The sequence below is a fragment of the Choloepus didactylus genome, chromosome 17 (genome assembly GCF_015220235.1).
Source record: "Choloepus didactylus isolate mChoDid1 chromosome 17, mChoDid1.pri, whole genome shotgun sequence".
In the NCBI taxonomy this organism is placed as follows: domain Eukaryota; kingdom Metazoa; phylum Chordata; class Mammalia; order Pilosa; family Megalonychidae; genus Choloepus; species Choloepus didactylus.
In genome coordinates, this window is record NC_051323.1 from 54,931,168 (window position 1) to 54,952,023 (window position 20,856).

The window sequence follows — 20,856 nt, forward strand, 5'->3', positions numbered from 1 at the left end:
TCAGATGTCAAAGACAAAGAGAGAATCCTGAAAGCAGCAAGAGAAAAGTGATCCATCACTTACAATGGAAGCTTGATAAGACTATGTGCAGATTTCTCAAAAGAAACCGTGGAGGCAAGAAGGAAGTGGTGTGCTATATTTAAGACACTGAAAGAGAAAAAAAAGTCCACTAAGAATTTTATATATGGCAAAACTGTCCTCCAAATATAAGGGAGAGTTTAAAATAATCTCTGACAATCAGACAATGACAGAGTTTGTGAACAAGATACCTGCTCTACAGGAAATAGTTAAAGGGACCACTACAGACAGTTAGGAAAAGACAGGAGTGTTCTAGTTTGCTAATGCTGCCAGAATCCAAAACACCAGAGATGGATTGGCTTTTACAAAAGGGGGTTTATTTGGTTACACAGTTACAGTCTTAAGGCCATAAAGTGTCCAAGGTAACACATCAGCAATCAGGCAACTTCACTGGAGGATGGCCAATAGTGTCTGGAAAACCTGTTAGCTGGGAAGGCACGTGGCTGGTGTCTGCTCCGGAGTTCTGGTTTGAAAATGGCTTTCTTCCATGACGTTCCTCTCTAGGCTGCAGCTTCTCTCCAAAATGTCACTCTCAGTTGCTCTTGGGGCGTTTGTCCTCTCTCAGCTTCTTCAGAGCAAAAGTCTGCTTTCAATGGCTATCTTCAAACTCTCATCTGCAGCTCCTGTGCTCTCTTCAGTGTCCCTCTTGGCTGTAGCTCCTCTTCAAAATGTCACTCACAGCTGCACTGAGTTCCTTCTGTTTTGTCAGCTCATTTATATGGCTCCACTGATCAAGGCCCACCCTGAATGGGTGGGGCCACGCCTCCATGGGAATATCTCATCAGAGTCACCACCTATGGTTGGGTGGGGAGCATTCCATGCAAACACTCAAAGAATTACAATCTAATCACCACTGATAACATCTGCCCACACAAGATTATATCAAAGATAATGGCGTTTGGGGGACACAATATATTCAAACTGGCACAAGGAGTGAGAGGTTTGGAGCACAATTTTGGGTGATGTTAGCACAATAATGTAAGTACACTGAACAAAATGACTGTAAGTATGGTTGAAAGAGGAAATTATGGGCATGTGGAACACCAGAAGGAAAGAGGGAAGATAAAGACTGGGACTCTATAACTTAGTGAAACCCAGAGTGGTCAATGATTGTGATAAAACATACAAATATGTTTTTACATGAGGGAGAACAAATGAATGTCAACCTTGCAAGGTGTTAAAAATGGGGTGGTTTTGGGGAAAAAATACAAACAATGCAAACTAGAGTCTATAGTTAACAGAAACATTGTATTGTGCTTCCTTTAATGTAACAAAGGCAAAATACCAAAGCTAAATGCCTGTAAGAGGGGAATATAAAGGAGGGATATGGGATTCTTGGCATTGGTGATGTTGTCTGACTCTTTTATTGTACTTTATCTTAAATTTATCTTTTCTTTATCTTTTGCTGCTTTTTAGCTTTTTTTTTTTTCTTTCTCTTTTGTCTCTCTACCTTTTTTGACTCTTCCTCTTTCTTTGTAGATGAAACAGAAATGTCCTTATATGGATGGTGGTGGTGGTGAATGGATAACTACGTGATTATACAGGGAACCATCAATTGTTTACTTAGGATGGAACATATGGTACATGAACAAAAACTCTCTTAAAAAATAAAACTGGCCTGATTGACCGACGTTCTTCTCATCTCGGTTCCTGGCCCACCTCCTGTCTCCCACCGTCTGCTAGTTCGGGTAGAGCATGTCCCTGAGAGCGTGTGGCTTGATCATCTTCCGAAGACGCCTTGTTCCCAAATTAGACAACAGTGCAGTTGAATTTCTACTGCTGCAGGTGTCGGATGGCATTCATCACTGGACTCCTCCCAAAGGCCATGTGGAACCAGGAGAGAATGACTTGGAAGCAGCTCTGAGGGAGACCTGGGAAGAAACGGGCATAGAAGCAGGCCAACTGACTATCATTGAGGGGTTCAGAAGGGAGCTCAATTATGTGGCCAGGAAGAAGCCTAAAACAGTCATCTACTGGCTGGCAAAGGGGAAGGACTATGATGTAGAGATCCACCTCTCCCCCAAGCACCAGGCCTACCGCTGGCTGAGGCTGGACGAAGCCTGCCAGTTGGCTCAGTTCAAGGAGATGAAGGAAGTGCTCCAAGAAGGACACCAGTTTCTCTGTTCCACAGCAGCTTGAGCTGACAGGAGCCAGAGTCATTTGGCTTTTCCTGGATTGGCCACGGTAGGATCCCTGAGGGCCTTCTGAGATGAGACCACCCTCCAGTCCAGCTTTGGGGAAGGTTGTGGTGTCTCTGTTTCATCACAGCGAAGAACAGATAAGTTAGTGAAATCAGTTGAGGGCTCTCAGATGAGAACAAGCAAAAATCTTGGCTGGATGGAAAGGAAGGCAAAGGAAGAGCTAACATTTTTTAAAAGGCCAGGTCCAGTAAATCATCTTTGTACTTTATAAATAAACATCAAGCAGCTTATCTGTCCTTCTAAAAAAAATAAAATAAAAAAAAAAAAAAACTGGTTGATGGATGAATCTTGAGGACAATATACTGAGTGAAGTCAGACATAGGGGGACAAATGTTGTATGATCTCACTGATACGAACTAATTATAATATGTAAACTCATAGACATGAAATATAGGTTACCAGGATATAAAATAAGGCTAAAGAATGGGGAGTGGTTGCTTATTATGAGCGGAATGTTTAACTAGGGTGAACTTAAGTGTTTGGATATGGACGGAGGTGGCGGTGGCACATTACTGTGAGAATAACTAACAGTGCTGAATGGTGTGAGTGTGGTGGAAAGGGGAAGCTAGTCACATATGTCACCAGAAGGAAAGTGGAGTTTAAAAGATGAGAATGCGTAACACAGTGACTCTTGTGGTGGACAATTTCTGTGATTAACTGTACAAATATTAGAAATTTCTTTCATGAACTAGAACAAGTGTATGACACTGTAACAAAAGTTAATAATAGATGGGTAGATAGGGAAAAATGTACCTATTGCAAACTATGTACTACAGTTAGTAATATCTTAACATTCTTTCAACAGTAACATATATTATACCAATACTACGAGTCAATAATGGAGGGGGAGGTTAGGGGCATGGGAAGATTTGGGTTTTCTTTTTTTATTTTTATTTCTTTTCTGGAGTAATGAAAATATTTTAAAATTGAAAAAAATTAATTGTGGTGATGGATGCACAACTATATAATGGTACTGTGAACAACTGATAGTACATTTTGGATGATTGTATGGTATGTGAATAATCTCAATAAAATTGAATTTAAAAAAAAGAAAAAAATCTTAAAAAAAAAAAAGAAAGAAATGTGTTAAGAAAAATATATACCTAATGGCTGAGCCCAACTAAACCATTTGGTCCACAAATATGCTCCATGTCTTCCATGTCTTTGTTCATCCTGTTGCTTCCAAATAAAATGTCCTTTCCCCTCTATTCCTCTCCTCCATATTTCCAAATTCTACCCTCTCTTCAAGGCCCAGTTATAATCCTCCTTTTGTGTGTACTTAGCCTTCCCCAGGTAAGGGGTGAAGTTTTTACTTTTCTGACATCTTCTAACCCTTTATTTTTCCTCCTATTTATTTTTTCTTTAATATTTTTATGTATTATATATTTATATATCTTAGCTAATAAACTTCTGGCTCCTGAGAATGGGAGTTGTTTCATCTATTGATCCTATCAAATGCCTAGTGCATAATAGCCTCTCAAAAATGCTTATTGAATCAATAATCAGGGACTGCAAAACCTCAACAGGAATCTAAGAGAAAAAACCAATGAACTAAATTAACATCAACTAGACTTCAGCTAAATACTCCACCTTATAAGGAATATATAGTCCTTATAAGGAAATATAAGACAATTCAAAGTGTAGGGTTACTCTTGAGGTTTTGGAACTTGAGGTGTCAAGATCAGAGCTCTAATTATAGTGCAATGCTCAGGTTCATTATGGTCTGACTCACTGTATTACAAATAAAATCAAGAAACATAAAACTATTTAGTGATTTTATCTTGCACTGGAATATTTTAATCTGTTAGTGTAGAAAATGTCACAGTGATAACTTCCGTTCACTTGAGGACCTGTACTATATCATTTTCCTTTGATGAAATAAAAAATAATTCTAGAGGAGGCGGGGCAAGATGGCAGACTGGTGAGCTGTATGTTTTAGTTACTCCTCCAGGAAAGTAGGTAGAAAGCCAGGAACTGCGTGGACTGGACACCACAGAGCAATCTGACTTTGGGCATACTTCATACAACACTCATGAAAACGTGGAACTGCTGAGATCAGCGAAATCTGTAAGTTTTTGCGGCCAGGGGACCCGCACCCCTCCCTGCCAGGCTCAGTCCCGGGGGAGGAGGGGCTGTCAGCTCCGGGAAGGAGAAGGGAGAACTGCAATGGCAGCCCTTATCGGAAACTCATTCTACTGATTCAAACTCCAACCATAGATAGACTGAGACCAGACACCAGAGAATCTGAAAGCAGCCAGCCCAGCAGAGAGGAGACAGGCATAGAAAAAAAACAACACGAAAAACTTCAAAATAAAAGCGGAGGATTTTTGGAGTTCTGGTGAACATAGAAAGGGGAAGGGCCCTGAGGCGCATATGCAAATCCCGAAGAAAAGCTGATCTCTCTGCCCTGTGGACCTTTCCTTAATGGCCCTGATGGCTTTGTCTCTTAGCATTTCAATAACCCATTAGATCTCTGAGGAGGGCCCGTTTTTTTTTGTTTGTTTTTTCTTTTTTTTAATCCTTTTTTCTTTTTCTAAAACAATTACTCTAAGAAGCCCAATACAGAAAGCTTCAAAGACTTGCTATTTGGGCAGGTCAAGTCAAGAGCAGAACTAGGAGAGCTCTGAGACAAAACGCAATAATCCAGTGGCTGAGAAAATTCACTAAACACCACAAATTCCCAAGAAAAGGGGGGTGTCCGCTCACAGCCACCATCCTGGTGGACAGGAAACACTCCTGCCCATCGCCAGCCCCATAGCCCAGAGCTGCCCCAGACAACCCAGTGTGACAGAAGTGCTTCAAATAACAAGCACACTCCACAAAACTGGGCGTGGACATTAGCCTTCCCTGCAACCTCAGCTGATTGTCCCAGAGTTGGGAAGGTAGAGCAGTGTGTATTAACAAAGCCCCATTCAGCCATCATTTCAGCAGACTGGGAGCCTCCCTACACAACCCAGCAGCCCAGAACTGCCCTGGGGGGACGGCACTCACCTGTGACATAGCACAGTCATCCCTCAACAGAGGACCCGGGGTGCACGGCCTGGAAGAGGGGCCCACTTGCAAGTCTCAGGAGCCATACGCCAATACCAAGGACTTGTGGGTCAGTGGCAGAGACGAACTGTGGCAGGACTGAACTGAAGGATTAGACTATTGCAGCAGCTTTAAAACTCTAGGATCATCAGGGAGATTTGATTGTTAGAGCCACCACCCCCCCCCGACTGCCCAGAAACACGCCCCATATACAGGGCAGGCAACACCAACTACACACGCAAGCTTGGTACACCAATTGGACCCCACAAGACTCACTCCCCCACTCACCAAAAAGGCTAAGCAGGGGAGAACTGGCTTATGGAGAACAGGTGGCTCGTGGACGCCACCTGCTGGTTAGTTAGAGAAAGTGTACTCCACGAAGCTGTAGATCTGAGAAATTAGAGATAAGGACTTCAATTGGTCTACAAATCCTAAAAGAACCCTATCGAGTTCAGCAAATGCCACGAGGCCAAAAACAACAGAAAATTATAAAGCATATGAAAAAACCAGACGATATGGATAACCCAAGCTCAAGCACCCAAATCAAAAGACCAGAAGAGACACAGCACCTAGAGCAGCTACTCAAAGAACTAAAGATGAACAATGAGACCATAGTACGGGAGATAAAGGAAATCAAGAAGACCCTAGAAGAGCATAAAGAAGACATTGCAAGACTAAATAAAAAAATGGATGATCTTATGGAAATTAAAGAAACTGTTGACCAAATTAAAAAGATTCTGGACACTCATAGTACAAGACTAGAGGAAGTTGAACAACGAATCAGTGACCTGGAAGATGACAGAATGGAAAATGAAAGCATAAAAGAAAGAATGGGGAAAAAAATTGAAAAAATCGAAATGGACCTCAGGGATATGATAGATAATATGAAACGTCCAAATATAAGACTCATTGGTGTCCCAGAAGGGGAAGAAAAGGGTAAAGGTCTAGGAAGAGTATTCAAAGAAATTGTTGGGGAAAACTTCCCAAATCTTCTAAACAACATAAATACACAAATCATAAATGCTCAGCGAACTCCAAATAGAATAAACCCAAATAAACCCACTCCGAGACATATACTGATCACACTATCAAACACAGAAGAGAAGGAGCAAGTTCTGAAAGCAGCAAAAGAAAAGCAATTCACCACATACAAAGGAAACAGCATAAGACTAAGTAGTGACTACTCAGCAGCCACCATGGAGGCAAGAAAGCAGTGGCACGATATATTTAAAATTCTGAGTGAGAAAAATTTCCAGCCAAGAATACTTTATCCAGCAAAGCTCTCCTTCAAATTTGAGGGAGAGCGTAAATTTTTCACAGACAAACAAATGCTGAGAGAATTTGCTAACAAGAGACCTGCCCTACTGGAGACACTCAAGGGAGCCCTACAGACAGAGAAACAAAGAAAGGACAGAGAGACTTGGAGAAAGGTTCAGTACTAAAGAGATTCGGTATGGGTACAATAAAGGATATTAATAGACAGAGGGGAAAAATATGACAAACATAAACCAAAGGATAAGATGGCTGATTCAAGAAATGCCTTCACGGTTATAACGTTGAATGTAAATGGATTAAACTCCCCAATTAAAAGATATAGATTCGCAGAATGGATCAAAAAAAATGAACCATCAATATGTTGCATACAAGAGACTCATCTTAGACACAGGAACACAAAGAAACTGAAAGTGAAAGGATGGAAAAAAATATTTCATGCAAGCTACAGCCAAAAGAAAGCAGGTGTAGCAATATTAATCTCAGATAAAATAGACTTCAAATGCAGGGATGTTTTGAGAGACAAAGAAGGCCACTACGTACTAATAAAAGGGGCAATTCAGCAAGAAGAAATAACAATCGTAAATGTCTATGCACCCAACCAAGGTACCACAAAATACATGAGAGAAACACTGGCAAAACTAAAGGAAGCAATTGATGTTTCCACAATAATTGTGGGAGACTTCAACACATCACTCTCTCCTATAGATAGATCAACCAGACAGAAGACCAATAAGGAAATTGAAAACCTAAACAATCTGATGAATGAATTAGATTTAACAGACATATACAGGACATTACGTCCCAAATCACCAGGATACACATACTTTTCTAGTGCTCACGGAACTTTCTCCAGAATAGATCATATGCTGGGACATAAAACAAGCCTCAATAAATTTAAAAAGATTGAAATTATTCAAAGCACATTCTCTGACCACAGTGGAATACAATTAGAAGTCAATAACCATCAGAGACTTAGAAAATTCACAAATACCTGGAGGTTAAACAACACACTCCTAAACAATCAGTGGGTTAAAGAAGAAATAGCAAGAGAAATTGCTAAATATATAGAGACGAATGAAAATGAGAACACAACATACCAAAACCTATGGGATGCAGCACAAGCAGTGCTAAGGGGGAAATTTATAGCACTAAACGCATATATTAAAAAGGAAGAAAGAGCCAAAATCAAAGAACTAATGGATCAACTGAAGAAGCTAGAAAATGAACAGCAAACCAATCCTAAACCAAGTACAAGAAAAGAAATAACAAGGATTAAAGCAGAAATAAATGACATAGAGAACAAAAAAACAATAGAAAGGATAAATATCACCAAAAGTTGGTTCTTTGAGAAGATCAACAAGATTGACAAGCCCCTAGCTAGACTGACAAAATCAAAAAGAGAGAAGACCCATATAAACAAAATAATGAATGAAAAAGGTGACATAACTGCAGATCCTGAAGAAATTAAAAAAATTATAAGAGGATACTATGAACAACTGTATGGCAACAAACTGGATAATGTAGAGGAAATGGACAATTTCCTGGAAACATATGAACAACCTAGACTGACCAGAGAAGAAATAGAAGACCTCAACCAACCCATCACAAGCAAAGAGATCCAATCAGTCATCAAAAATCTTCCCACAAATAAATGCCCAGGGCCAGATGGCTTCACAGGGGAATTCTACCAAACTTTCCAGAAAGAACTGACACCAATCTTACTCAAACTCTTTCAAAACATTGAAGAAAATGGAACACTACCTAACTCATTTTATGAAGCTAACATCAATCTAATACCAAAACCAGGCAAAGATGCTACAAAAAAGGAAAACTACCGGCCAATCTCCCTAATGAATATAGATGCAAAAATCCTCAACAAAATACTTGCAAATCGAATCCAAAGACACATTAAAAAAATCATACACCATGACCAAGTGGGGTTTATTCCAGGCATGCAAGGATGGTTCAACATAAGAAAATCAATCAATGTATTACAACACATTAACAAGTCAAAAGGGAAAAATCAATTGATCATCTCAATAGATGCTGAAAAAGCATTTGACAAAATCCAACATCCCTTTTTGATAAAAACACTTCAAAAGGTAGGAATTGAAGGAAATTTCCTCAACATGATAAAGAGCATATATGAAAAACCCACAGCCAGCATAGTACTCAATGGAGAGAGACTGAAAGCCTTCCCTCTAAGATCAGGAACAAGACAAGTATTCCCGCTATCACCACTGTTATTCAACATTGTGCTGGAAGTGCTAGCCAGGGCAATCCGGCAAGACAAAGAAATAAAAGGCATCCAAATTGGAAAAGAAGAAGTAAAACTGTCATTGTTTGCAGATGATATGATCTTATATCTAGAAAACCCTGAGAAATCGACGATACAGCTACTAGAGCTAATAAACAAATTTAGCAAAGTAGCGGGATACAAGGTTAATGCACATAAGTCAGTAATGTTTCTATATGCTAGAAATGAACAAACTGAAGAGACACTCAAGAAAAAGATACCATTTTCAATAGCAACTAAAAAAATCAAGTACCTAGGAATAAACTTAACCAAAGATGTAAAAGACCTATACAAAGAAAACTACATAACTCTACTAAAAGAAATAGAAGGGGACCTTAAAAGATGGAAAAATATTCCATGTTCATGGATAGGAAGACTAAATGTCATTAAGATGTCAATTCTACCCAAACTCATTTACAGATTCAATGCAATCCCAATCAAAATTCCAACAACCTACTTTGCAGACTTGGAAAAGCTAGTTATCAAATTTATTTGGAAAGGGAAGATGCCTCGAATTGCTAAAGACACTCTAAAAAAGAAAAACGAAGTGGGAGGACTTACACTCCCTGACTTTGAAGCTTATTATAAAGCCACAGTTGCCAAAACAGCATGGTACTGGCACAAAGATAGACATATAGATCAATGGAATCGAATTGAGAATTCGGAGATATATTCTCAGATCTATGGCTGACTGATCTTTGATAAGGCCCCCAAAGTCACTGAACTGAGTCATAATGGTCTTTTCAACAAATGGGGCTGGGAGAGTTGGATATCCATATCCAAAAGAATGAAAGAGGACCCCTACCTCACCCCCTACACAAAAATTAACTCAAAATGGACCAAAGATCTCAATATAAAAGAAAGTACCATAAAACTCCTAGAAGATAATGTAGGAAAACATCTTCAAGACCTTGTATTAGGCGGCCACTTCCTAGACTTTACACCCAAAGCACAAGCAACAAAAGAGAAAATAGATAAATGGGAACTCCTCAAGCTTAGAAATTTCTGCACCTCAAAGGAATTTCTCAAAAAGGTAAAGAGGCAGCCAACTCAATGGGAAAAAATTTTTGGAAACCATGTATCTGACAAAAGACTGATATCTTGCATACATAAAGAAATCCTACAACTCAATGACGATAGTACAGTCGGCCCAATTATAAAATGGGCAAAAGATATGAAAAGACAGTTCTCTGAAGAGGACATAGAAATGGCCAAGAAACACATGAAAAAATGTTCAGCTTCACTAGCTATTAGAGAGATGCAAATTAAGACCACAGTGAGATACCATCTAACACCGGTTAGAATGGCTGCCATTAAACAAACAGGAAACTACAAATGCTGGAGGGGATGTGGAGAAATTGGAACTCTTATTCACTGTTGGTGGGACTGTATAATGGTTCAGCCACTCTGGAAGTCAGTCTGGCAGTTCCTTAGAAAACTAGATATAGAGTTACCATTCGACCCAGCGATTGCACTTCTCGGTATATACCTGGAAGATTGGAAAGCAGTGACACGAACAGATATCTGCACGCCAATGTTCATAGCAGCATTATTCACAATTGCCAAAAGATGGAAACAACCCAAATGTCCTTCAACAGATGAGTGGATAAATAAAATGTGGTATATACACACGATGGAATACTACGCGGCAGTAAGAAGGAACGATGTTGTGAAACATATGACAACATGGATGAACCTTGAAGACATAATGCTAAGCGAAATAAGCCAGGCACAAAAAGAGAAATATTATATGCTACCACTAATGTGAACTTTGAAAAATATAAAACAAATGGCTTATAATGTAGAATGTAGGGGAACTAGCAATAGAGAGCAATTAAGGAAGGGGGAACAATAATCCAAGAAGAACAGATAAGCTATTTAACGTTCTGGGGATGCCCAGGAATGACTATGGTCTGTTAATTTCTGATGGATATAGTAGGAACAAGTTCACAGAAATGTTGCTATATTAGGTAACTTTCTTGGGGTATAGTAGGAACATGTTGGAAGTTAAGCAGTTATCTTAGGTTAGTTGTCTTTTTCTTACTCCCTTGTGATGGTCTCTTTAAAATGTTCTTTTATTGTATGTTTGTTTTCTTTTTAACTGTTTTTTCATACAGTTGATTTAAAAAAGAAGGGAAAGTTTAAAAAAAAAAAAAAACAAGGAAAAAAAAAAGATGCAGTGCCCCCTTGAGGAGCCTGTGGAGAATGCAGGGGTATTCACCTACCCCACCTCCATGGTTGCTAACATGACCACAGACATAGGGGACTGGTGGTTTGATGGGTTGAGCCCTCTACCACAGGTTTTACCCTTGGGAAGACGGTTGCTGCAAAGGAGAGGCTAGGCCTCCCTATGGTTGTGCCTAAGAGCCTCCTCCCGAATGCCTCTTTGTTGCTCAGATGTGGCCCTCTCTCTCTGGCTAAGCCAACTTGAAAGGTGAGATCACTGCCCTCCCCCCTATGTGGGATCAGACACCCAGGGGACTGAATCTCCCTGGCAACGTGGAATATGACTCCTGGAGAGGAATGTAGACCTGGCATTGTGGGACGGAGAACATCTCCTTGACCAAAAGGGGGAGGTGAAAGGAAATGAAATAAGCTTCAGTGGCAGAGAGAATCCAAAAGGAGCCGAGAGGTCACTCTGGTGGGCACTCTTACGCACACTTTAGACAACCCTTTTTAGGTTATAAAGAATTGGGGTAGCTGGTGGTGGATACCTGAAACTATCAAACTACAACCCAGAACCCATGAATCTCGAAGACAGTGGTATAAAAATGTAGCTTATGAGGGGTGACAATGGGATTGGGAAAGCCATAAGGACCACACTCCACTTTGTCTAGTTTATGGATGGATGAGTAGAAAAATAGGGGAAGGAAACAAACAGACAAAGGTACCCAGTGTTCTTTTTTACTTCAATTGCTCTTTTTCACTCTAATTATTATTCTTGTTATTCTTGTGTGTGTGCTAATGAAGGTGTCAGGGATTGATTTGGGTGATGAATGTACAACTATGTAATGGTACTGTGAACAATCGAAAGTACGATTTGTTTTGTATGACTGCGTGGTATATGAATATATCTCAATAAAATGAAGATTAAAAAAATAATTCTATAACTACAGAGATTCCTCTTTCTTTAAACTCTTTGTTAGCATTTTGAATTTCCTACCATAGAATCAAGGTTAGAAACTTTTATTTCTCTGTGCTGCCAAAGGACAAGAGTAGACACGAATACCTAAAAATCTCCAACCCTCTAATGTGAATGATAATAACAGTGAACATATATTAAGTACTCATCATGTGCCAGGCATTTTAAAAAGTGCTTTCTCTTCAATAAATGGTGCTAAAACTAGATGTCCATATGCAAAGAACGAAGGTAGATCCCTACCTCACACCATATACAAAAATCAACTCAAAATGGACCAAAAATATAAAGATATAAAAAGACCAAAATATAAAAATATAAAAAGACCAAAATATAAGAAGCAGAACTATAAAACTTTTAGAAGCTTCTTCAGGATCTTATGTTAGACCCTGGTTTCTTTGACTTTACACCCAAAGTCCAAGTAACAAAAGAAAAAGTAGATACATGGGACCTCATCAAAATGAAGGACTTTATCATGAAAGTAAAAAGACAACTTACAGAATGGGAGAAAGTATTTGGAAACCACATATTTGATAAGGATTTACTATATAGAATTTATAAAGAAATTCTATAATTCAACAACAAATAGACAAACACCCCAGTTTAAAAATGGGCAAAGACTTGAATAGACACTTTTCAAAAGAAGGTATGCAAATTGCCAAAAGACACATGAAAGTTTCTCAACATCATTACCAATTAGGGAAATGAAAATCAAAACCATGAGATACTGTTGCACACCCATTAGAACATCTACTTTTAAAGAAAAGAAGAAAAAAAACAAGTTGTGCTGGTTTGGATGTATTATGTCCCCCAAAATGCTATGTTCCTTAATGCAATCTTGTGGGGGCAGATTGCATAATCTTTCCGATTAGGGCGTGATGACTTGATTTAATGTTTCCATGGAGATGTGACTCAACCAACTGTGGGGGAGACCTTTGATTAAATTATTTCCATGGAGTTATGGACCCCGCCCATTCACCGTGGATCTGGAGTCCTGTGACAATCCACAGACAGAAAGAGCAGCTGAGAGGGACATTTTGGCAAGAAGCTAAGGCTGATGCTGACGCTTAGAGATGTTGGAGATGCAGACAGAAGGAAGTCTGGAGATGCTAAGCTATGAGTTTGCAATGGAGAAGCTAAGAGAGGACCCCCAGACACTTAGAGAGAAACGCCCTGGGGGAAAGAAACAAAAGCACACAGGAGCTGTGAGAGAGGAGGTAAGACAAAATGCCCCAAGAGCAACATTTTGGAGAAAGCCATTTTGAAACACAACCAGCGAGCAAAGGACCAGCAGATGCTAGCCATGTGCCTTCCTAGCTGACAGAGGTGTTCTGGACACCATTGGCCTTTCTTCAGTGAAGGTATACTTGGGTTGATGCCTTAATTTGGACATTTTCATGGCCTTTGGACTGTAAATTTGTAACCAAATAAACCCCCTTTATAAAAGTCAATCCACTTCTGGTATTTTGCATAATGGCAGCATTAGCAAACCAGAACACAAGTGTTGGAGAGGGTGTGGAGATATAGGAATACTCATTCATTGTTGCTGGGAATGTAAAATGGTACAGCTGCTGAGGAAAACAATTTGGTGGTTCCTAAGAAAGTAAGTATAGAAGTACCATATGACACAGCAACCCTCTTCTAGGTATATATATGTATACCCAAAAGAATTGAAAGCAACAACTCAAACAGATATTTTCACACTGATGTTCATTAGTGGCATTATTCACAATTGCCAAAAGATGGAAGCAACCCAAGTGTCCATCAACTGATGAATGGATAAACAAAATGTGGCATGTAACGCAATGGAATATTATTCAGCTGTGTAAAGGAATGATGATCGATACATGTGACAACATGGATGAATCTTGAAGACAGTAGGTTGAGTGAAATAAGCCAGACAAAAAAGGACAAATCTTAAATAATCTCACTGATATGAAATAATTAGAATAAGCAATTCTTAGAATCAGAAATAAGAACATAGCTATCAGGGGCCAGGATGGGGGTAGGGAATGGGGCGTTAATGCTTAAATTGTACAGAGTTTCTATTTGGGGTGATGGAAAAGTTTTGATAACAGATGGTGGTGATGGTAGTACAACATTGTAAACATAATTAACAGCACTGAACTATATATTTGAATGTGGTTAAAAGGGGAAATGTCAGGTTATATATATACTACTAAAAAAATCTTTTTTGAAAAGCAACCATAGAACTGAATAATACAAACAGTGAACGTTAATAAAAACCATGGACTATAGTTAATAATACAATTATAATAGTACTCTTTCATCAATTGTAACAAATATACCACACTAACGCAACGTGTTGATAATGGGTGTGTGTGTGTGTGTGTGTGTGTGTGTGTGTGGAAACTCTGTATTCTCTGCATGATTTTTCTGTAAACCTACAACTTCTCTAATAAAATAAAAAGAGCTTTCCACATGATATCTCACTGAGTCCTTATAACAACTCATTGCATAAAGACTATTATCATCTCAGTCAACTGAAGAGGAGGAGACTGAAGCACAGAGAGGTTAACTTATCCAGTCACACAGACTGTTAAACTGTAGAATCATAATGCATATGTAGGAAAAGTAACTTCGATACCCACTGCATGCGGAGTGCATTCTGCACTATGCAAAATGATCCAGGAAGTAAGTAATTATTCCCCACCCCACCCCCCTTTTACAGGTAAACAAATAGATTCTCAGTGAGATTACATGCAACTACTAGATGGTAGAGCCTGGATTGGACCCTGTTTTTGGACTGCCAAGTCCCATCCCAACCCTTTCCTTGCAACTGGCTCCTCAGGGCTGCTGCAGTTTCCTTTGCTCCAGTCTGGAGCTGATGCGATGACTATTTTTTAACACAGCCTCCCTAACACAAGACTATGGCACCTTTGTTCTCTTTCTCATTTGGCTTTATAAACATATTATAATCAGTTTACAATATTTCAAAAGAGAAGTTTTTAATTAATACTCAAAGTGAAATCCAAAATAAAAGAAATAGTCTATGGCTCAAGAGTTTAACATTAATTCCATTTTTAAATCCATGAGCACATTTACATGCTACCTCCTCTTTCCTGGAGAACTTATTTTGCAACCATGAAAAGGAATTATGGGGAGAGGTGAGATAATTGTTTTTTTATTATAAATTACTTGAGTATTAACTTAAGAACACTATATGAAATCCTAGGTAGAACATAATGCAGTGACTTCTCCATTAACTTCCAGATTTTCCTAACCTTCCTTTTAATAGAACCATTCTTACTATACCCCTCTTTGATTATATACTACTTTAGCAGGTATATTTATAATATAGTATATAATTAAATAGTAAATTACATAGATCTAAAACAAGTATGAATAAACAAAGGAGAAGTATTTTGTGGAATACACGTAGAAAGTTACATAAAGATGGATGAATGTGCCTGGCCCAGAGCTGGTGTTCAGTAAATGATAGAAATATTGATAGTGTTGATATCTGTTCTGGTTTGCTAATGCTGCCATTAGGCAAAATACCAGAATGATTTGACTTTTATAAAGGGAGTTTATTTGGTTACAACGTTATAGTCTTAAGGCCATAAAGTGTCCAAGGTAAGGCATCAACAATAGGGTACCTTCATGGGAGAAGGGCCATTGGCATCTGAAAAACCTCTATTAGCTCGGAAGGCACGTGGCTGGTGTCTGCTTGCTCCCAGGTTGCATTTCAAAATGGCATTCTCCAAAATATCAGCTTTCAACGGCTGTCTTCAAAATGTCTCTGTAAGTTGCTGCTCCTCTCTAAAATGTCACTCTGTTGCTCTGAGGTTCCTCTGTTTGTGAGCTCTTTTTATAGGACCCCAGTGAACCAATCAAGACCCACCCTGAATGGATGGGGCCACATTTCCATGGAAACATTCAATCAAGAGGTCACACCCTAATCAAAGGTATCACTCACAGTTGGGTGGGTCACATCTTGATGGAAACAATCAATCAGAAGGTTCCAACCTAATCAATACCAATACGTCTCCCCCCACAAGACTGCATTTAAGAACATGGCTTTTTCTGGGGGACATAATATATACAAACCAGCACAATATTCAAGCAGAAGAATTTGGACCTGGTGTGGTAGGCAGTAGGGAACAATTGCAGTCAATCGTGAGCCATTTTAGGAACAGTAGGCTAACTAAGATAATTAAGACATATTGGAAAAATTCACCAATTCAGTCAACGTTTATTGAGCACTGTGTGAAGCGATGTGTAAATGAAAATAAGACATGGTCTTCCACAGACTCAGTAGAGGGAGGGGGCAGATAGCGAGTGTAAGGTGATCTGATAAACACACAGTCCACAATAAAATGTGGTAAGTAATGAGAGGTATCTATCAAGGGCTTTCAGAGTACAGAGCAATTATTAACAGACTGCAAATCAGAGAAGCCGCTTCCAAGGATTAGCCATTTGAGCTGGTGTAGAAGAAACAAGAGACTGTTGCAATAATCTAGATGTGTAATGAGGAGCATCTGGGTGAGAGTAGTGACAGTGGAAATTGAGGAAAGACATTTTAAAGAACATATCAAGTGCATGTCTATTGGTAAAGATACTAAAACATTTTTTCCCATAACTAGCTTACCAACTCGGTATTAACATCTGTTTCAGTTTGCTAGAGCTGCCATTATGTAAAGTACCAGAAATGAATTGGTTTTTATAAAGGGGATTTATTCGGTTGCAACAAGAGGATAACTTCACTGAAGGAAGGCCAATGGCTTCTGAAACACCTGTCAGCTGGGAAGGCACATGATTGGCATCTGCTGGTCCCGGGTTGTGTTTTAGCTTCTCTCTCTCAGCTCCTGTACATCCTTGCTTCTTTCTCCCAGGGAATTTCTCTCTAAGCTCCTGGGGTCCTCTATTAGCTTCTCCAGGGCAAACTCTGGACTTCATCTCTTAGCTTAGCAGCTCCAAGCATCTCTAAGCATCTCTGCTCCAGCTCTGGAGCTCTCTTAAGTACTCCAGTGGGCTAATTAAGACCCATCCTGAATGGGAGGGGTCCACACCTCCATGGAAATAATTTAATCAGAGTTTCCACCCTAATCAATAGACTAACCTGTCTGCCCCCACAAGATTGCATTAAAGAATATGGATTTTCTGGGGGATGTAATATATCCAAAATGCTTTTGAATTGTTCTGCTTTATGAAAAGAAAAAAGACACAACTGTGAAATAACTTCTCTATAAACCTCATTTTATAAATTAAACCCAGCTGAAGTTTTTAAATAATGACTATTTCCTCCAGCTGGGCCTCAACAAATCACCATGTTTTGCTGCACTTAGGATTCTCAATTAGGTAGTTCTGCTATCTCAGGTCACAAGTTTCAACTCTCTTTGCTCATATTAAGTAATGCGTGTGAATTGTTATGTTGTCTACGGTTAAGTACAGGGGTGGGGCAGTGAAAATATGGGACAAGAAGATTTGAAACTGCAGCCATAGAAGAGGAAGACTGTAAGCTCCTAGGCTTTCATATTATACCACCAAGAAGAAAAATTGATTCCATCATGGTCATTCAGGTTATATCTTCTCCCAAGGATAAAATCTCACATGGTAATGCATTTACTTATGAATCCAAATCTTTATCCCTGTAATGCTCTTGGAACAGGAATGGAGTGGAATGTTTTGAGGAAACTGCAGTTCATGTTGAACAAAAAATTACAGGTATCAAGTCAGTCTTACACTTAAATGTATTGTTGGAAGATTCATCTGAAGTGAAGGAGACAATTTTATTTTTAGAAAAGAAGCAGGACAGTGGAAATGAAAGATAAACACGCACACCTTTAAATCTGTACAACAGCAGCTTGAGTTGTTTAGAAAAGTTACTTCTAGGACAAGGAACTTCTGTCTCTTTAAGGACCACAAGAGAAAATGGAAGTCAAAAGTAAGATCAGACTGACTGTAAACTGCTCCAATGAGGTCCTGGGAATCTTGATGAGAGAGGATATTTGGGGCTGGGCTACACATCTGTTGGGAAGTGGAAGGAAGAAAAAGCAAAGTTAGGTAAGAGAGTTCTTTAAAAAGAAAGTAAACTTGAGTGAATTTACTTTCAATTTTAAAGTAAAAGAATAGCAGAATGACTTCAAGTATAAAATACAATTAGACAGATACTACTGAACCAACTCTATATTAACATCTGTTTTGGTTTGCTAGAGCACAGCAGCTCCCAGTTCCTGAGACTGTTTCAGAAATATCCTTTAAAAAAAATAGCTCTGAGTAGGTCAAAGTTATACATATTTTCACTTGCCCATCTTTAATATTTTTAAGTTCACATTTCTTAACTTTAAATCCAGGGGGGCATCCATTAAGATTGTCCACTTGGTATAAAAAATAGGAGCCCACTTACCTAAATTTCTTTCCCTTCACAAAACTGCTGTCTTGACCTCTGCATGGGAGGGGTGGATTGTTGACCGTAACCCATCAGATTACTTCAATACATTTTATTTAAGTACTTTTCAGATAAAATTATTGCAATAAGAGAACTATGTTGGAGAAGATGCCTGCCAGCTGCTCAGGCTTTTCTCTCACATCAGACATCTATTATTGAAAGCATAGAGTATTTTCCTCCTAGATCCTCATCCCAATTCCCACCCCCGCCCCACTTAGCAAGCACTGTAATTCTTGTTACCAAGCATGTGGAAGCCTAGATCTCGTGATTTTCACCTGCATTTCAGGTTGGCGGCAGGGAACTACTCACTTTTAAAGATGGAGAAATAGGAAACGTAAAACACACTGAAAGCAGCCATTGCAGTCTACCGTGCTCTAGGTGAAGGGCTCTGGATGTATCTGCCTTGGGGCAGAATGCCGGGGGCTGCTTTGCCAGCAGGCAGGAGAGAGGGAAATGGGAAGAGTGAGAAGATGTGTCATTGTGGAAAGTGCTCTCTGCTCTGGACGGACACCTTGCAAGTCTCTCGTTCAAGTTTTCATCCCCTGCCCTCTTGCCACCATCAACTCCATCAGAGCGGGTGACAAAAGAGAAAAAGGCATTTCAGTAGCAATAACGGATATCTAGTACAGTGTGCAACTGGCAGAAACAGGCATTCGCGTCTTCGGCAGCGACCCCGCTGCGCGAGCGCCCCACTCCCCCAGCACTCACGGAGACACCAGACCTCGGAGGGCGCAGAGCTCGCGTCGCCCCTTGGCAGTGTAAAGAAAGTGACTGACATCTCCACGCGCATACCACCGGGGCCTGAGCCCGCTTGGGGACTACAGCTCCCGGCAGGCCCCGCGCCGGCCGCGCGCCCCCGCCCCGCGCGCCCTGGCCCCCCGCCCTCCGGCCGCAGGACGGGACCGGGAGGGAGGGAGGAAAGGGCTCCGGCGGCCGGCGGGCGGGATCCTGCAAGGCGAGTGGAGCCTCGCTGGCGCCTTGTCCGGGACCCAGGCACTGGCGGGCGCGGAGTTTCTCTCGACTGGCCGAGCCCGCCTCTGTAAGTAGTCGCCTCAGGCAGCGCGGAACAGACACCGAAAAAGTTAGCGCCGCCGCCGCTTTGTTCTCCCGGCGGGTCGGGCTGAGGCGGCGGCCCCGGGCGCCTCGCGCGCCCCTCCCCCGCACCTCACGAGGCGGCGGCGGGACTCGGACCCGGCACCGTGCAGGATGGCGGCCGCCGGGCTGGGCGGCGGGAGCGGGCGGTGGGCGGCCGAGCGGGTGCGGGGGCGCCGGCGTGGCCGCCAGATGGGACCAAGTTCCGGCGTCGGCGCCGAGGCCAACTTAGATTCGCGCTCTGCGGGTGACCACGCCGCCCGGCCCGCTCGGCTGAGGCTCTGTTGCGGGCTCCCCTAAACTAGTTTCCAGCGCCAGACCCGCAGTCCTCGGGATGCCGAATTTGGGATGAGCCTCTTTCTCTCTTTTTAATCGCTTTTCGGTGTAACTGCCTGAGAGGGGTGAGTAAACGGTGTTCGGAAAATGTAAGCCCCCGCCCCAGTTTCCTGACTGTGTTTACTTTTGCAAGTTTGCGGCGTTGTTCCGAGCCCCCGCCCCCTACGGAGATTTTTCTTAAAATGATACACTGAAGAGTGCTACTGTTCCTTTTGAGCAAAAAAATGATTACATACTACTCGATTGCTTGTTAGATGTTTTGTTTGAAGTTATCGCAGTCAGAAGCACAGGCCTTGCCGTCTGCAAAGCACGAATATAAATCAGGCGACAGACGTGTGTGCGACCTGCAGACTTTTCCACACACATATTGGCAGAGACGTAACAGTCTCTTGTACCACACCCATCCCCACAGGAAATAAGACTATCGGTGTCGTCTTTGATTCGGAGGGATAAGTTACACTCTGAACTACTACTTTGTATGGCTGAGCCTTTATGAACTGTAGCCACAAATGAAACAAAAAAATTTAAAATTCCGTAATTTGCAGCCTAGAAACTGTTATTACTCTTAAAACTGCTTTTACTTTGTGCTTAATGTTGCAATTCTTTCTTACGCTTTTAGCGATTATGATTTAGCTTTTATCACGCTTGCTTATGAATTTCCAGTGCAGATGAGGGCAGCAAATGTCTGTGGATTTGCTGCTGAAGGCTTCCATAAAGTTTGCCGACTAGGGCCTGTGCCAGGTTTTTTTTTTTTTTTTTAAAGGAATCTTTCCCCCACCCGTTTTAGAATCTGGGTTGAGATCAAGCATAGGTATTCAGCCAAAAAAGAAGTTACATGTTTTAGTAAAGGGAGTATTACAGAAACCTTCATGGTAGGTTTTGCTTCAGTAGGTGATAAAAATGTGGTGAGCCTGAGATGAGCCAGGGGAATTCCTATTTAAGGAGCCAGTTTCTGTCTTAGGTCCTATAATTTGGTATATAGCATTTCACGTTTCAA

General features: G+C 40.7%; 3 protein-coding genes across 6 annotated transcripts in view; 2 read left to right on the forward strand and 1 right to left on the reverse strand.

The window, feature by feature from the left end:
- The first annotated feature begins 1,773 nt into the window (after nucleotides 1-1,773).
- Nucleotides 1,774-2,247, forward strand: LOC119512968 (bis(5'-nucleosyl)-tetraphosphatase [asymmetrical]-like). Its single transcript, XM_037807818.1, has one exon. The coding sequence runs from the start codon at nucleotides 1,774-1,776 to the stop codon at nucleotides 2,215-2,217; it is 444 nt and encodes a 147-aa protein (XP_037663746.1). The 3' UTR covers nucleotides 2,218-2,247.
- LOC119512114 (atherin-like) lies at nucleotides 2,154-20,225 on the reverse strand. The gene is made up of 5 exons (XM_037806626.1): nucleotides 20,096-20,225; nucleotides 19,844-19,915; nucleotides 18,741-19,750; nucleotides 17,825-18,010; nucleotides 2,154-2,332 (listed from the first exon to the last, which is right to left on the reverse strand). Exons 1-3 carry the CDS (start codon nucleotides 20,223-20,225, stop codon nucleotides 19,032-19,034), a joined length of 921 nt encoding a protein of 306 aa, XP_037662554.1. The 3' UTR covers nucleotides 2,154-2,332; nucleotides 17,825-18,010; nucleotides 18,741-19,031.
- The window catches only part of LOC119512966 (serine/threonine-protein kinase D3), a 114,828-nt gene continuing 113,313 nt past the window's right edge, over nucleotides 19,342-20,856 (forward strand). For 2 of the 4 annotated variants that reach the window (XM_037807812.1, XM_037807814.1), the window contains exon 1: nucleotides 19,342-19,470. The gene's annotated coding sequence lies outside the window, so the exon portion shown is untranslated. The remainder of the gene's footprint in view (nucleotides 19,471-20,856) is intronic. The other 2 variants (XM_037807815.1, XM_037807813.1) reach the window with 2 other exon arrangements.

Bases quoted from the DNA above. Each gene is read 5' to 3' on its own strand.
- LOC119512968 (XM_037807818.1), top strand. From the start codon at position 1,774: ATGTCCCTGAGAGCGTGTGGCTTGATCATCTTCCGAAGACGCCTTGTT.
- LOC119512114 (XM_037806626.1), bottom strand. From the start codon at position 20,225: ATGTGTGTGGAAAAGTCTGCAGGTCGCACACACGTCTGTCGCCTGATT. The intron at 19,916-20,095 runs GTATGTAATCAT...CACCCCTCTCAG, and splicing joins ATCTAACAAGCAATCGAGTA to GCAGTTACACCGAAAAGCGA. The intron at 19,751-19,843 runs GTCTGGCGCTGG...CGCGAATCTAAG, and splicing joins CGGCATCCCGAGGACTGCGG to TTGGCCTCGGCGCCGACGCC.